Source organism: Buceros rhinoceros, unplaced genomic scaffold (assembly GCF_000710305.1).
Source record: "Buceros rhinoceros silvestris isolate BGI_N320 unplaced genomic scaffold, ASM71030v1 scaffold24468, whole genome shotgun sequence".
In the NCBI taxonomy this organism is placed as follows: Eukaryota; Metazoa; Chordata; class Aves; order Bucerotiformes; family Bucerotidae; genus Buceros; species Buceros rhinoceros.
Window position 1 is genome coordinate 1 of NW_010427795.1, and position 17,490 is coordinate 17,490.

Genomic DNA, 17,490 nt, shown 5'->3' on the forward strand with positions numbered 1-17,490 from the left:
GGGGTGGCAGCTCCCTGCCCTCCCGCTGTGGGCGAGGCGATCTCCGCCGGCGGTGTCGGCGCCTGCGGTGCGAGCCGCCCTGGGAATCCGCCGGGAGGCGGCGAGACCGGGCTGCGGGTGAAACGGGTCCGGGAGCGGCTGAGCCCAGCCCCTGTGGAGGGTGACGAGCGCATCCCCGGGCTTCAGCTGGGGAGCCGGGTGGAAGCTGCTCCCCTACCCCAAGCATCGGTGCTGTGTCACTTCAGGCACGGACTAAAACGCCCGAACTCCACGTGTGAGCATCGTACCTGGTTCTCGTCCGACAGCGGTGACCGGTGTTTCTACCATCGGCTCCTTAACGCTGTTTCAAAAGAACAGAAACGCAGGAGGGCAGTTCTCCACTCTTTACGCAGAGTGACCGTACTGATCGGAGAAAGCAAATTAAGTGTTAGAATTTAAATCCCTGTTCATACTGTAATTGTGTTTGATTTTTTCCATTGAAGAAGTATAAAAATAAGTTCTGTCATCAATACAAACGCAGAGCAACAGGCTGTTTCCTGCTACGAAAGACTTAAGAACTGAAATACAGTGCTGCGCGTTTTGTGTTGCCTCATGCTATATTGTTTATTCTTTTTTTCCCCATAGAATTTTGTTTAAAAGTTTTCAGATTCATCTGCTAAAGCCCTTTCTCCAAGGAAAAATTCAAAGTTTATCTCGACAAGGATGTCTCTAAAATGACAGAGGGAGTTTCCTGCGTCCCTTCCTCTCTAGTTTCGCTCCCTTCCAGCCAAGCTGCTGCTGTTGCTGACAGAATCGCTCCACCGCGCCAGTCCAGCTCAGCTAGATGAAGGCTTGTGCTGGCACAAGGGGACGAAGGTATGAGTGGGACCCAGTGCCTCGAGGATCTTAAGAAGCTGTTACTATAAATTTGTAATTTAAAAAGGAAGAAGAGAGCTTTACTTGTGTTAAACACCTTGATATTCTAGTCGGGTCTTTGTAAAGCAGACTTTCTGCAAGTGAAAATTAGTTTTGAAAAAACTACTTTTTTTAGAAAATACAACTTGGGAATTGGAAGAGTATTAAATATGTATCGATAGCTGGGATGCGGGTTTTATTTAAGCCCTTCACTGTAGATAGCTGAGGTAACTTGGTGATTTGTCACGTACGTCAGTCAGGTCTGGATTTCCTTCTGTGGCCAGCAGCTGCGTGGAGCTGGTTCAGCTGATGCTCCCTCCTGGCTTGGAGGCCCGGCAGAACGGGCAGAAGGCAGGAACTGCAAACCGCAGCCGGTCAGTCTGTGCGTGGTCCTCTCTGATGTTTTAACAGAGAACTTAAGAACTCAAAGATGAATTGATCTTAAATTTATTATGCAGAGATGCTGTAATGCTTTAGGACGTGAACATTAGGGTATGAATGTTAAGGACGTGCCGTTACTAAACCCAAGTGTTGTTCCTCAAGGCACCAGCAGAAGATTATGAAGGTTCTTTCCTGAGTCTCTGAGAGTGAAGGCCCTGTGCAGAGCTGCATGTTGGTGGCACTGGGCTGTGTAGCTTCTCCAAGGTGGGAATAATTTTCCCTTTGGAATGACTATTTATTTGTCCCTTTGAATTCACTAAACGAGGCAGTTTTCTGAGCCGACATTCTAAGGCTTTTTTTTTGTCTTGCTGGGTATCATTTAGTGGATAGAGATAATAACTCTTAAGAACGAGTGCAAATCTTTGTAGCGTAGGGATGAGGAGATTCCCCCCTCGCGAGCCGGAGTCGCGTCCTTCCACAGAACTGCATTTCCCAGAGTGCAGGAGGGCTCTGCAGCTGCGTCAGCTGAGCGAGGCTGTGAAATGCTCCCTATTTCCTGTCCAGCGAGCAGGGAAATGAAGCTGCTACCAGCAACGCCTCAGCTTGTCTTCGTCAGGTGGTTCAGGGGCTGTGGACTGGACTTCTGACTCCGAGCGATGGCCCGGAGCCGAGCAGAGTAACCAGCTCAGGATCTGGAGAACTGCTTCGTGTGGGGGGAAATGATGTCGTGAAGAAGGAGCATGCTGCAGCCTGCTGCGTTACCCTCCTGGGACCAGGTAGACCCTGGCTTTGCCTTTTGCAGCGCACCTCTCTGTGGGGCTGGGCTTGGTGGGGTTTTTTCCCGAGTTACTGATTTTGCTGTATGTTATTTAAGAGAGCTGCTGGATTTCTTGGTTAGTTGATGGTTATCTGCTAGCAGCTAATAAGTAGCCCTAACCAATAGTCATTTTTGAATCTTCCTTTTTTGTTTTATTCTTTTTGCCTGTGTGTTTTTAACAGAGGTTAAGCAGGAACTTTTAAAAGAAAATAGAGTTTTTCCAGACTGAAGCTGAGGACTTGGCAAGAAAACACAAAATGTCTCCTGAATCCAAAAAACTTTTCAATGTCATTATTTTGGGAGCCTCTTTTATGTTTATCTTCACTGCTTTCCAGACATGTGGAAATATCGCGGTAGGTGTGAATTTCAAAACGCCACGTTTCTGTCTCGGCTGTTCTCCCTCTCCTGTCCTTTGTGTACTCCAGTGTAAGAGTTGCTTTACTGGGATTTTTTATGTGCTAGACACCTTGACATTTTGTCTCCTTTCTTTTGGTTTACTGTTAACTAGATTAAACTGGCTAACTGGATGATTAAGTGGTTTAGTTCTTTAAGATAGAGTAGCTACGTATGTGACTCTGCCTGATTGCTTAGAAAGTAGAGAATTAATCTTATCGGATGTTTGGACTTTAAAATAGTGTCTGTTTTGACACTTGCAATATTTAACAGTTGATTTATCTCGGACCTTCAGTATTTCTGATTATTCTTTATAGCCCTTTCAAAATATTTGCCTGTGTTGTTATTAATCACCATGCCCCTAGTTTTTCCTAGAGCGTGTTGCCTAATCTAACGTATTTTTCTGTTCTAACAAGCTAGATGTTGAGGGGGAGTGTGAGGATAACATCTGATGAGTAGTCACACTTCCACGATCGCTAGAACTGCCAAGTCACCTTGCATCCGAACAAGTCAGTTACTGCTTCAGTGTTGTGTATCTCTTTGTGTACTGAAGCAGAATTGAGCATGAGAGAAGCCAAATTTGCTGTGAAAAGCAGATTGCACTCGTACTACTCTACTGCGAGAAAGGTGCTACTGACGTGCTCAGCCCAGATGCCCTGACTTTGCTGTCCATGTTAGTTGTGTGCCTGAAGAACACTTAGATTTCAACATTCCTCTGAGCCTGCAGGTCTCACAGCTTCTCTTTCTCGCATGGCAGAGGGATCCTTTCTGGGTTCGGACCCGTAAATGACTTTCACTGCACTACAGAAATAACTACTTAGGGTAGTTTTTGTACTAGTCAAAAGTGCAGCTTGGTGCTGTGCAGCAGTACACAAGTACAGCCCAGTGACCTTAGAATTCACAGCACCTCACTGAACTGACCTGGTGCTCATACAATCATGTAATTTATTGTCATTCAAGTCATTACAAGTGACTTTCAATCACGTCTGCCTGCCAGTCCAACTGATTACACGGTCTCATGACCACTAAAGCTGATTCAAGGGAGAAAAAAAGGAACAGGGAAATAACGGGAAGCCAAAAAGAATGGAAACTCTTACCAGAAGCTCATAGTTAGGTCAAATTAAAAGTATTTTGAAACTTCTTTTTCTCATTTCTAAAATTAAGATCATCATACATACCTACCTGAGAGACCTGTTTAGTGAAATAGAAGTTTTATTAAATATTTTAAAGTCTGATGAAATCGTGGTATAATCCTAAAGTACTAATTACTGCTACAACCACAGATGTGTCCCTGCCAAATATCCCCTTCACCTTCGCTGCGGGGATGCTGTGTGTTGCAATTCACACTTTCAGCTCTTTTAACTTGACTCTAGAGTCTACTAATGATTAATTCTGATGTTCGATACTGACTTCAAACTGATGCAAGTGTTCTCAAACCACAAGATGTATTCTAACATACTACGATGTGTGATTTTCTCCTCACAGCAAACTGTTATCACGAATTTAAACAGCACGGATTTTCATGGCAGTGGCTACACAAGGTAATTGATACAGATCTTGTAACTTTGCTCCTTGCAGAGGGAAGGTGGTTATAACTCGATCTGGTAGAGACAGATTCTCACGAGATTGTGGTGTTCTGCTGACCTGACAATTCAGTAACATACTGAAAGCAGTTTAGTGCCCAGGGTTTAGTTCTCTGAATTGTTTCTAGCTGAACTACAGAGCTGCTTTGCAGACATCACATTCTCAGCATTTTATTTTAGGAGATGAAGAATGTGGAAGTTTAAATTAAACTGCTGCGTAAGGCCTTGGCTGTTTGCTCTTGTGCACCTCTGTGTGCGTAGGACAGCTGGTGTGGATCAGCTTCCAGGAAATGCTGCCTCCACAGTGTGAAAGGAGCAGTCAAAGGCGAGAGGCAAAGTCACCAACAGCCGTTGTTTGTTTATTGCACTGGCATAGCCAATCTCGCCAAGCCTGATCAGGAACCTTTCGTATGCCAAGTTCCTTTGTCATACAGGAGAACCTCGTGGCTGCTTTGAAGGGTTTACTGTCTTATTTTAAACTAAAAATACAACTGGCACAAAATATATCTGTAAAATTTCTGTGGTGCATTTGGCAGAAAATAAAAATCTCACTGATAAGACAAATGACGCTCTGGAACATTCTCCTCTGGAAATATTGGGCACGAAACACAGCGGCTATTGTTAAGGCACAGCTGTGTGATGAACGTTACAAGACCTGCTTGCCGCAGCAGGGTGGGACTCTCAGCAGTCCGAGGAACCCCGCTCACTCCTGCCTTCCCCCAGAGGGCACTGGGGAAGGAGACGGGAGGCAGGAAGTGTTTCACCATGGAAGTTACGCAGTTACTTAGGTTGTGTATGTTCTGTACTCGATGTTTTGCAGTTGATGGAACATTCTTAAATCCGTTGTGCTTACACCTTCTATTTTAATACTTAATAATCTCTGTTATGTATTTGTGTAGCATGTCCATTATTTATGGAGTATTCTCTGCGTCAAATCTTATATCACCTTCAGTGGTTGCCATAGTAGGACCTCAGCTCCCCATGGTTGTTAGTGGCGTATTTTATAGGTAAGTATTAATTTTGAATTTTCATCTGCTTCCTTTGAAATCTTCCTTTCCTTTTCTCACATGTAAGGCTATTGTGCCATAGAGGAATTGTGCTAGCCAAGGAAGGCCTTCTACAGAGATACTGTCTGTCAGTAGATGTGTAACTGCAGAGTACCTCAGCCTAGAGGAATCAGAGTGTGTTTTTTCCACAGCATTTCCAGATTCCGCTGACTGGGGAGGTCAGATTGTGGTCTCAGATTAACGACTATATAAAAAAAAAATTTACATACTTAGTGGCATAAAAAGTTTACCTTTTTTCATGTACACCCTAAAGTGTTTTCCAGTGTCACTTAGGAAAGAGTAGCTGCCTTAGAAGAACCTAAGAGATGTGTTGAAGAGCATTGTCCACGTTAAGTCCACGTTCAACAACCTGATCTGCTCTATTCTAGCCTGTACATTGCAGTCTTTATCCAGCCTGCTACCTGGGCTTTCTACACTGCTTCTGTTTTTATCGGCATTGCAGCTGCTGGTAAGCATTGTTCTTGCCCTGCTTACTATTCTTTGCTGTGTTTGAGTATCCCTCTAAAATATTCATATTTCCTGAGCAACACTTTCTGTGTTTTTCAGTGCTCTGGACAGCCCAGGGAAACTGCTTGACTGTAAATTCTGATGAAAACACCATCGGAAGGAACAGTGGGGTATTTTGGGCACTCTTACAGTCCAGGTAAGCTTTATTAGTTAGTCTTTCTTTGGTTGTGTACATATTCTGCTTTTTATGCATCACTGGTACCTTGCAGCCAGTGAGGTGGGAGGGAGAGCTGGAAGCAACATTTCTATTGCTGTTGTGCATGATAGAACAATGAGTGAAAGTTACGAATCGCAGCCACTGCTCCTCCATGAGGTACGTTTCTGTTAGGGAGCATCTCACATTTGTAACAGAAATCCTGTTGATTGTGGAGGCCTGGTGCTAATTTGTGTCAGGATCCTGAGGGCACTAGTAAGGCCTAATGGTCCCGAACAAGCTCACCTGGCACCAGCACCACTCCCTTCCCATCTGCCCGTGGGCCAGGACCTCATTTAAACTCAGCCCTGGGCCTCCGGCTCCTCTGGAGGAGTACTGGTCTCCAGCTCAGCTGCAGTGGTGCCTGTGCTCAGCTATGGATTGTGGTGTTCTAGACTCTAGTCTGCAGACTTGGCTTCCCATCTTGGCTTTGTTCTGCCTTGTCACTATGAGCCTGTGTGGCACTGGACAGCCTGCCTGTGGACTGGTTTCCCAGCTTGGCCTCAGACCTGCCTTGTCAACGCTAACTTGTACAATGGTGTGGACTCTCAGCTGACCTGCCTGCTACCTTTGGGAGTGCCCTGCCTGCCTCGCTCCAGTACTGTGGGGCTGGGCTATAGCTGGTGAAGCAGCTTCTCTCCTGGATGTGTTACCCCCTTGGCTCGTAGCCCCCTTCACTGAGGGAGCAGCCAGACCTTGCTGCTCACCGACAAGTTGAACTGGATTGAGCAGGTAGCGGATGCTGTCTTGCTGCCACTGAGTATTTTGTCAGAATTGTTTTATGTCTCTTGGGAGAGCATAATGCAGTTGGGGTATAAGCGAAAATAACACAAATGTGCAGGAAGATAGAGCTGCTGATTTGAGAGAGAAAAAGGCTGGGACTCTGCTTTGGAGAAAATCATCTGAGGAGGGTTATACTAATAGGTTACTAAAACAGGAAGGCAGCAGGTGAGCTCAATGTAGAACTGTTGCTCACCAAATGCTGCTGTACTAGAGCTCAGGGTGCTTGGTGAAACTAGAAGAGGACTGGTTTGGAACGGGTAAAGCGATTCTTTACACAGTGGATGATTAAACTTCGGAGCTTGCTGCTACAGGAGGGGTGTAGAGTTAGATGGTGTCAAGAAGATCAAAAAGGGATCAAGTGAGTTAATTGACAACGAGTCCACAAGTGGTTCCTGGAGAGAGAAGCCTTTTACCAGCCCTAGTGCAGCAGTTCTGGGTACTGGGAGATAACGAGGGGAATGCACTGCAGGAAGTGCTCAGACTGGAGAGCGTCACTAGTGCTCTTGTGGGGAGAGAACACTGGGTTGGTAGAACATCAGCTGGAACCGGTGGGGTCCTTCTTGGGTTCCTGGGGTTTCAGATTCAGGAATTAACATTCCAGTATGTTATAGCAGAGTAGCATTTTCCACAGACCCAACTAATTGTTTGTTTTACAGTCAGGAAAATGCATGGCTTTACATGAGGAAGTCTGGCTGAGGCTCTTCTGAATCACTTCATTCAGAATTCCTGCATTTCGGGAAGCTGTAGATAGGAGAATTTCCCTTGAGCTGTTAATAACCAACTGAGCATTGCTGGAACAGTACTTCAGGCAAGACATAGGACTCTTTTAAGAAAATATTGCAAAATCATTTCCATAGATATGTCAGCTTTCTAACTTACACCCTTCCAAAATTAGAAAGGCAACCTAGATGCAGATTTCCTCATTTTTGCTACCAACGTGTGTTTTGATTCTTGAAAATGAGTAACCAGCATCATGGTGAAGAATCCTCTGTGGTGTTTGAGGCTCTGTACAGAGTAAGTGGTTTGTGTGAAGAGTGGCTTGTGTCTGTCTGTCTTTCATGATTGCACAGTACTCTTTTTAATTTTTTTCGCATGGAACGGTATTACTGCGATGCTACAGCCTTCATCTTGCCACAAAAAGTGCTGATCCCCTGTGGTGTGCTTTTTGTTTACAGTTTGTTTTTTGGAAACCTCTATATATACTTCGCTTGGCAAGGAAAAACTCACATATCAGGTGGGTATTGCTTGTTTATATGGAGGCCGTCCTTTAAAGTATGTTAACTTGAATACACAGATGAAATAATGAACTGAAAAAAATAGCAAAAAACAATAGCAGACTTCTTTTCTAATTTACTGTTAGACTATATTTGGAGTGTGTTTTTGATTCAGTGTTCCTGGTGCTCTGGCTCTTGTATTATATATGCTGTTGTTCTGCGTTCAATGCACTTTAAGTACCTTCTTTTAGAATATTGTCTATGAAATTCTTCAGAATTCTAGTTTAGAGGAAGGTTTTCCCCAGTAGCTACTAAAGGTCAGCTCCTGCTTTCCTTCACCTTTAACACAAAAGTTTAAATGTTATCGAAAGTACTGGAGACACTTTGAACTTGGTGGGCCTGAGCAATTAACTATGATGGAATTAACGTTTTCCCCATCTTTAAATGTCTTGAGGCTGCTCTTTGTTAAAATGTGGTGATATCAGAAGACCTAGCAGCATTGACAAATCAATTCCTTCTTCCTTTTACTGCCTATATAAAAACACTACAGGCGTGTCAAGGTGAAGCACATATTCTCTTTTTGATCTGTAATCATACACTGGTTATTTTTAATTGATGTAGAACACTTTTAAAGGGGAAATAGCGTAGGCAGTATCTTCAGAACCATACACTAAGTCAGTCACAACTATTAGCTGCTGCTTGGCATTCATTTTTCCCCTGTGTAGTATTTGTGGATGGGAATGACTTCTGTATTACAGACTCTCCTGTGCCAAACAAGTTGGTTAGTGCAGCAGAGCTGGCGCACGGGGCAGCGATTACTTCCTGCAGCTGCACGTTGCGTGCTGTGTTGGTTTGGGTTCAGAGGGTTTGAGGCCTTTGTAGTTTGCAAGGCTGCCAGTCCGTGAGGTTGCGGTGCTGATATTTCTGATGCTGATAAAGAGCTTTTTAAGAAATCTGAAGGGGTTTGGGGTACTTTGCTATGATACGTGTCTTGAAAGATGTGCTTTCTTCTTCCTTCATGTTAATTGGCTCCTCCTTAGTCGTAGCCTTTGCATGGCAGAAAATGTCAGTGACACTCTTTAATATGCCGATATCTTATTGGCATCATAAAACTGAGACAGGAATTTGCCAGCAGCTGGGCACCTTTTGCTCCCAGGAAGGTAAGTTGGAGAATTAGTATGTGTTTTAAATGCTGCGAAGTAGTATGTCTGAACTAGTTCTTTGAAGGTAGTAGAGCTGGTTTGAACAGCTTTTGCACATCTAGTTCTGACTTCCTTTGTTTTTCCACAGAGAGCGATCGCAGAACTGTCTTCATTGCTCTGACTGTTATCAGTCTTGTGGGCACAGTTCTGTTCTTTCTGATTAGGAAACAAGAGGACACAAAAACTCCAGGGGAGGAAGATTCTGCTCATGAAATCCTGGGGGACAGCTCGTAAGTGCTTGTGGCAGTAGTGTGTTGTGACACCCATTTGAGCTCCTGCTCCTCACTGGCACATCGTACATTCACTTTCCCCTCTTCGCTGGAAACACGAATGTTATGAACAACTTGTAGATTTACAGATTTAGTAGAGAAGTGTCTGTACGTCAAAAAGTGAGAATTACTGTTCTTTGTATGACACATTTTGAAGGGTGGAGTGCGATACTGCACATGAAGTGTTTGCATTAAGTTAGTGCTGTTGGGAAGATTAATTTCACTTTTTCTCCACAGACTATTATTAATGTATGTCTGCCTTTCATAGGCTGTCTTGCTCTCATCAGCCCAGTTTAAAGGCTGGAATAAGCAGAAATTATTCCCTTTTTATAGGTTATCTTTTACACACTGAAACATGTTTCTCATATCTTCTCTAGATATATATATATATGCCCCTCTGATGGATACATTAGAAATGCAAAGGCACACAGATGGATTCATTCAGTACAGTTTTGCCCGAAGCAGTGAGGTTAAATATTTTTGCTTTATTTAAAGGGCAATGAAAATGTTAGAAAAACATCAGTAAGTGTGCCAGGGGAAAAGTGTTCCAAGCTAAAAATGCTGAAAAGAAATATTCTGTTAAGCAGGTTAATTTTGAATGGCATTCACTAGTCCAGAAAGCAAATAAATGTTGTGGTTAGTAGTTTAGATTCTCAAACTTTTATAATAATAGATTAGCATATTGCAGTGCATAGTGCTGGGCTAGAAAATGTACAGAAAATTTGAAAAATTAAGCTGCCTTCCAGCATAGCGATTCAGAGTGGTTATTATTTTTCCATTTTGACCAAGTAATTTTTTTTTTCCCAGGTCTGCACAAAACAAAATGATGAGAGCGGTGGCTGCCTTCAGTAAGTATTGTTTCACTAAGAGTTGCTTAAAAACATCCTGACGTGTCCTTTCCAGCTCTCCATGACGCTGCTGATAATGTGATCCTGTACAAATCACTTGGTAATTTGTGAACAAAAAAGGTTTTAAGAATGCATTTGTCATTCCCCTTGGAATACAGACCTTCAGGGCTGGCTGACGCTTCAGAGGGATGCAGAAGTGGGGAGTTGTGATCCTGATTGGAATTCAGGTCTCTGAGCATTTGTGATTTTGAGCCTGGCCAAAACAGGGCTTGCAGCGGGACAGCCACGTGTGGGCACATTACAGTTGCTCTGTGGGGGGTGTGTGAGCTGGCTGGCTGTGCTTCAGGAGTGCTCCTTTCAGGGGACGGTACCATGCAGACAAAGCATGACTGTAGGCAACATAAGTGATGTAGGCTTGGATTACATACTGGTATATCTAGCCCGGGAGAAATTTGAAGAGGCACTTTCTCGGTGTATTTTCAGAGACAAACTGCTTTACAACAGCTTCCTTCATAGATGGGCTCAAAATGAACAGGTCACTGCTCGGGAAAGCTGGTGCATGACAGTTGTTTGTTTGCTTTTTAAACCCAAATTCACTGACAATACAAGATAAAGAAGTAGTTATATCTTGTTTTATTTTGTCTTCAAATGATACCAGTTAAAAAACCCAAGAAATTGAGCTGGAGCATCTGCAGCTTCCACTGAAGTTCGATGTGGTCTGCCTGTGACTGTTAAGTTTGTTTTGAGAACATAGGGATGTTTGTTTATGCTGTGAACTGAGAGGGAGTTGAAAAATACCACGAGCAGAAAATTGCCTGCTAACTGAAAACTGTGTATCCCCTCTTTAATATTTCCCCCTTGCAGTTCTTACAAAAAGGGATCTGGGGTAATAGCATTTCTTTCAAAGGGCAGGTGGGGTTGGTTTCTTCAGTGCTCTGTTTGCTGCAGCAGTCACTGTTCGCATACCTCTAACCTGTTTCTGCAAAGAACAAAAAGTGTGGATTGTCTCTAAGGGATATCAGTTTTATTAATTTCCATTTATTACATCTTTACAGAAAAATCTATAAAGCTGAGCTTCACCAAAGAGATTCTGCTTCTCAGTGTTACAACAGCCTACACAGGTATGAGGCAAGCAGAGCGGGTCATCCTGCAGCAGCGTCAGGGCGCTATCTGGGGTGTAAACCCCAGAGCAGGCTTGAGGTTCCAGATCTTTACACACATGACTTGAATATTTCAATTAACTTTAAATGAGTTACTTCTGGTATTTCTGTGTCTCCTCCACTGAGGCACGGGAGATTACCAACAGTCTTCACTTTAGACGTGGCTCTGTTTGGAAAATGTTGAGCTGTTTTCAGCTGGTTTTGTCACTCACGTTTGCTGTGGCAAGAGCTCTCTCTCTGGCCATTTAAGGTATACCTGCTCTGCCATTGTTAGACCAAGGTATGAGTTGCAAAATAAAAATACATTTTTTTTGCGCCGTATACTAAAGTGATTCTTGCACAAAAATGCTATAAAATGCTATAAAATGTTACTGGGATCCTTCAGTGGATTTTTGGGGGGTTTCTTGCCCTGTTTGGCTCAGGTGTAGTTCTGTTCATGATCAAATTAAGCTTTAGAAAGAACAGATGCGTTTTTAGAACCTCAGCTCTATCACTATTATGAAAAATTGTTGTCAGCTCTAGGTGAGAAGACAGACTTAGATGTGACCAGACAGTGCCGTAACGTTGGCTGTCAGCTGCTGGTAGAGAAGTAGCAATAGCAGCTCTGAAGTCAGCTTGCACCAGCCGCTGATGTGAGTTACGAGTTACTTCACGGTGTCTCCAGTGTGGGGGTAACCCAAGCTAACTGCCTCGCGTTCCTCTTCGGTGTTCAGTGCAATGGGACGCAAGGTAACAAGGGAAGGCAGGCAGTCAGCTTTTGGCTGATTCATCTGAAATTTGGATTTAGAGTAAAAATTCATCAGTCCAGCCTGGCAAGCGAGGAGCTGCTGCCACCTGGTGGGTCCTGGTCAATACTGCCACTTCGTTTAGGAAAACACAACATCCCTGAAGGCCAACGAAAGCTTTTACTTCCGCAGTGGGTCATTGGATTATTAAGACTTTGAAATTCTCCCCTTTTTGAGGCCGTGCAAACTCATATACCATGTTAGGATCTGGTGTGTCTTATTTTTGCAGTAGCAGGAGGCAAAGGAGGTAAATTAGAAGCAGTTCTGGTTTTGAACTGTTTCTTTAAGCATGACAAATCTGTATTGTTTTAAATATACTTCCTGTTAAGGGACGGGTATTTTAACCCTGATGGGTACAGGGGACCCTGATCAGTGACACATCACACATCAGTGGTGGTTCTACTATAGCTTTTGTAAACTGGCATAGGAGAGTATCATCACTACGTAATTTAAAATTCCCTAACTGCCTCCATTACACACACCTCATTTAAATGTATGTCTTTGAAAAGTTGTCCGGGCAAAACAGCCTTTACACAAAGAATTTTTAAATAACTTTAATAGCTCATCTATCAATTTTGGTTTCTTTCAAAGGTTTGGAATTAACGTTCTTTTCTGGAGTATATGGGACATGTATTGGTGCTGTGAATAGGTTTGGCAGTGAACAGAAAAGCCTCATTGGTCTCTCTGGTATTTTTCTGGGTGTCGGAGAAATTTTAGGTGAGTCAATTTACTACCTTATAGACAGAAAACAATTAAGATGTAGTTACTCAAAATGTGGGTTTTCTTATTTAACTGCATAGTGTCTTTCAAGCTACCACCAATGACGATGTAAACCCAAAGTTAAATACTAGAAATAAAATTGTCAGTGTTGTTCCTTTATTGTACTGTGAATTATATCATGCTGTGTAAAGTGAATGTGGACTAGGATGTGAAGTACTGATGACTATGAATTGTAAGATTTTGCATTCTTTTTGGGTTAGTAAAAAGAAATATGTAAGACTTAGACTAGGCTGTGATGTTATTAGGGAGTTATCAGCATTTTGATACTCTGTTTTTAAATAGTATTCTGTTTACTTCTTTGTCTTAAGTGATGTCAACTTTAAAATTTATTAAAGTATTACCCTAGAGATTTCTTCTAAAAGTTAGCTTGTGTTAAATGACATCTGATACCTGAGTAGAATTGAATACAGGTAACATTCATTAACTTTTTTGCTTAAATTCAAGTACTGTGGTGTTTAAAACGCGAAACCACTGTGGTCTTTGTTCAGGAGCCGCTCGGTTCCACAGAGATGTGTGGTTTTGTAGCCAAGAGCTAAGCGCAAGGCCCTCCATTCGCACTTAGTCCTGTTGCAATCCTCGAGGCAGCAGTGGCTGCTGGGAATATATTTGCAGAAAGGTTGAATGTCTTCGCTGGTAATCATCCTGGAAACCTCGTGACAGCGTTTCCCAGTGGTCTCCAGCAGCCAGGGGTTGTGTTGTCTGGCAGATGGGGCTGGCTGCATGTCTGTTGATCTTTCAGTTATCCAATATGGGGAAGTTTATAATCAAAGTTGTCAGCATTGGGGGTTTATTTTTGCAGTGTTTTAAGTTTGGTTCTATTCTTCACTGCTTCAGTTCCGATTTAATTATCCAGTGTTTTGTGCTCGTGCAGGTGGGGGTGTCTTCGGTTTACTGAGCAAGAATAATCGCTTTGGCCGGAACCCCGTGGTGATGCTTGGCATCGTTGTCCATTTCATAGCCTTTTATTTAATTTTTTTCAACACGCCGAATGACGCCCCTATTGCTCCTATGGAAGGAACAGATCATGTTGCTTACATGATTCCGAGGTATGTAAACGTTCTGCTTTGGGTGCTGTAATTCTCAATGCATACAAAGAGCTTGTTCCTGTAACAGAAAGCTCCTGGGAGCTGTTTCTCTGTGGAATGACTAACTCCACAGAAGAGGCTTTTAGTATTAGCGGTAGACATTCTACCAGTGTAGAATATTCCAACTTAGGAATTTAAATGGTGTAAGAATAAAAAAGCATGAGGAAATTCAGTAGCAATTCTGTCATTGCGAACTGACACTCCTGGCATATAGTACAGTAGTGAGACCAGCAACTCTTGTACCAGGTGTCAGGAATCCGGTTTGTTTGGAAACGGTGTTGGGCTCAGTTTTCCTGCTGCAGGGAGCAGTGGCCTTGCACTCTTGCTCATTGCCCAAGTCCTCTTGGTCTAACTGGAGCCATGCTCTTACACCGCTCAGTGTTAGGGTAAGAATACTGGGAGCTTTCTTACCTCATCATGGCAACTTTCTTTTGGGGTGCATTTTTGGCCAGTCTGGGTGAAATTACAGTGTTGTCAGCTTGTGCAGGCAGCTGCGAACTTGCCGTTATAAGCATTTGTGCCTGTGCTGGTGACTATTCTTTATTTAACTGGAGTATTTTTCTGCAAAGTGAATTGGTATTTCTCTAATATTCCTGCAGTTTTTATGAACTCGCCATGTGTTTAATCGCTGCTTTGTGGGTTTTGTGGCCCCAAGCACCAAAATGAGTTCTTCCAGTGGTTCTAATTCAGTGTTGAATTGACTGCAGGTCACAGTAACAGGAGTCAGAGCGTTCAAGAAATGAGAATCTGCTGAAACTATTCTTTTTGCCAAGTGTTTGCTGTTCTTTTCCAGTGAAATTTAAAGTTTGACAACTTTTTTCATTCTCAGTTTCCAAATAAGTCTGCTAAAAATAGAGATGTGTAAGCTGTTTGAACGAATGGCTCCTAAACGCGATTCTCTTTCTCCCTCAGCAAAGAGGTGGCCGTGTTCTGCAGCTTTCTGCTGGGCCTGGGGGACAGCTGCTTTAACACCCAGCTCCTCAGTATTTTAGGATTCCTGTACTCGGAAGACAGTGCTCCTGCCTTTGCCATCTTTAAGTTTGTTCAGGTATTACATGACACAGCCTTTGGAAAGTATGACTGTTGGAACATTGCTGAAATACTGGGCTGTGTTTTTTGATGAGCTGAGAAAAAATATGTTGTTTCTGCAAAGGATTTTCAGCCTTTTGGGTTTTTTATCTGTTACAGGAGAGAAAATTTTTTGGTAGGAGTAGCTTGATTGTCTATCTGGGTATGATTATACAGTCGAACTGCTATTACAAGTTTTGAGGGATGTTGGAAGTGTTGGGAATTGTATTTTCCAGTGAAAAGGCCAGTACAGTTAACCAGACTCGGATTCTATTTAAATAGTTACTTACTGAAGTTACATACTCAACGATGTCTTTGCCAGCGGTGTGAGCTAAAAGGAAACAAGTTGTATAAACAGTAGTTGTAGAGTTTGTGGATGTTGTCGCCTGTCACTGGGTGTTTTCAGATAAGTATGGAGACAAAAGAAAATTGAGTGATGTTTATGTCCTGAGGTTGTCAGAATACCAAAACAAATGCATCTGTGCTGTATTTGGGACAGATCGCTTCTCTCCCAGGCGTTGGGCTGGTTTGGTGCTGAACTTTCCAGGCCAAGGTCTGTGGTGATCAGACACATCGGTAGAAGATGGTGGTGCAGAGCATTGAAATTGTGCCTGCGTGGCCGCACCAGCTGTGTGGGAGCTGCTGGGAGCAGAGCTCCTTTAGATGACGGCTTTCTTGTTCCTTGTGCACGGCTCTGTTTTTATATCCTTCTCAGTGATATATGTCAGAATTGGAGATAGACACAGAATATAAAGATCCTTTATACAAGCTCTAATGAAAATTTTACCTTTGAAAAGAGCAGGCTGCAAGTAAGCAAGGCTGTGTGTCACAGCCTCTAGCTGTTTTCATACGGGATAGTTTGTGATGCTGTAAAACTGGAAATAGCTTCCTGGATTTTGTTTTAAAGCCTTGGCAGTGTCATTTCCAGACAAACTGTTTTCAAATACCGGAGAAGTGCACTTGGGATGCTACAAACACTTCTGAGCTCCGTGTTCACTTTCTGCAATGAACACTATTTAAATAACAAGTAAAAACTACATCTGTTGTGTATCATATTAAGACATATGTTGAGGTTTTAAGATTGTGTCTTCCACAGAAGCACACTGCTGAGAGTTGCCTATTAAACTGTGTGTATGTCAGTTTGATAATCCTCGAGTAGTAAGACTAATAATCTTTTTACCTTGTGTGTTTTCTCTCAGTCCGTCTGTGCTGCAGTCGCATATTTCTACAGCAACTACTTGCTTCTGCAGTGGCAGCTCCTGATCATGGTGGTTGTGGGCTTCTTCGGAACGATTACCTTCTTTATGGTGGAGTGGAAAGCAGCAGCAGCTCTTGCTGCCCGTAGCTCGGACTACAGCAGCATTTGATCTAGATACTGTGCCTGGTCTGACAGGAGGAAAACCACATTGTTGTGAAGTCACATGAGAAGGTGAAAAGATCAAGCTGCTGCAGCAGTTAAGATGGAGGAAGCTACATCAGTCTGAGTGAACGTGAAACGTGGGAGAAGAAAATGCCCAATTTGAAAGGCTTTTTTCGTGCTTTAATCAACTGAGTGAGGTCTGCATGTTCTTAAAAACCTGGTATTAGAGGTGGAAAGAAGTGTAGAGATCTACTTACTGAGCAATTCAGTTCTGAGATGCACCTTCCAGAATGTAACTGCCCAGTTTCACTCTGCCATGCACTACAGAAAGCTTCAGGTTTTTTCCCCTTAAATTATTTTTCCTACAGTCTAGGTCTTCAAACACTTGAATTCTTGTGTTGAATGGTATTTTTATAAGGTACATGATATTGCAGAGTGTGCCTGCACAACTGAGAAATCAATTTGTCATTGACTTCTTCAAAAATTAGATAAGTAGAAGTATTTCTGTGGGGAAATGTGATCTTCTGATTTGTATCACCCAGTTCCTTGTTTCCCAACCACTTGCTTATTAAGCTGTTTCACATGCTTAAATTTTATCAGATGCATGAATTTTTTAGAAGAAAGTGAATCGGGTTGTCATGTGACACACAGGATTTTAGAAAACTTTGGAGAAGTTACCCTTAGCCATTTTAAGGATGTCATCCTGAGGTCTGTGACGTACTGCTGGTTGAAACCAGTCTTTTGGTTTAGCACTGCAGAGCTGACCCGTGGGATACCTGCTGGAACGCTCTCAGGGTCGTGCTGTATGAGGGACCATAAGACATGGCTCCCCTCCCAGACTCAAAATAGTTCTTTTGATTTCAGTGACGTTTTCATCATGATCTGTGATGGGAGCATTGTCCAAGATAACTTTTTAAACTACAAACAGACTCAGTGTGAACTGGAAGAATAATCTTGTGGTGTGTGTTTGTGCTGTACGCTCTAAAAATACCTGGAACGTTTGACATACGCTGTTTCACTCAGGATATGTTGGGAAGGCTGCGGTGAAGTCTTACTCCACCAAATGCGAGGAGGACAGTAGTGTAGTAACTAAGTTGTAAT

General features: G+C 42.9%; 1 protein-coding gene across 3 annotated transcripts; it reads left to right on the top strand.

Annotated features, from left to right (window-relative positions):
• The first annotated feature begins 2,304 nt into the window (after positions 1-2,304).
• MFSD11 (major facilitator superfamily domain containing 11) lies at positions 2,305-16,396 on the top strand. Of its 3 annotated transcripts, none has more exons than XM_010142064.1 (13): positions 2,305-2,445; positions 3,971-4,026; positions 4,968-5,075; positions 5,504-5,583; positions 5,682-5,778; positions 7,794-7,852; positions 9,123-9,264; positions 10,111-10,151; positions 11,207-11,272; positions 12,688-12,813; positions 13,748-13,922; positions 14,874-15,009; positions 16,229-16,396. In XM_010142064.1, the coding sequence occupies exons 1-13, from the start codon at positions 2,350-2,352 to the stop codon at positions 16,394-16,396; spliced, it is 1,350 nt and encodes a 449-aa protein (XP_010140366.1). In that variant the 5' UTR covers positions 2,305-2,349. The 3 variants fall into 3 exon arrangements, with proteins under 3 accessions (XP_010140366.1, XP_010140364.1, XP_010140365.1); XM_010142062.1 differs by having other exon boundaries at positions 2,350-2,445; positions 10,093-10,151; XM_010142063.1 differs by lacking the exons at positions 5,682-5,778; positions 7,794-7,852 and having other exon boundaries at positions 2,350-2,445; positions 10,093-10,151.
• Positions 16,397-17,490: the final 1,094 nt, after the last annotated feature.

Excerpts from the sequence above, each read along its gene's own strand:
- MFSD11 (XM_010142062.1), top strand. The coding sequence starts at position 2,350 with ATGTCTCCTGAATCCAAAAAACTTTTCAATGTCATTATTTTGGGAGCC. Across the intron at positions 5,779-7,793 it reads TGGGCACTCTTACAGTCCAG|TTTGTTTTTTGGAAACCTCT; the intron begins GTAAGCTTTATT and ends TTTTGTTTACAG. Across the intron at positions 9,265-10,092 it reads GAAATCCTGGGGGACAGCTC|TAATTTTTTTTTTCCCAGGT; the intron begins GTAAGTGCTTGT and ends ATTTTGACCAAG.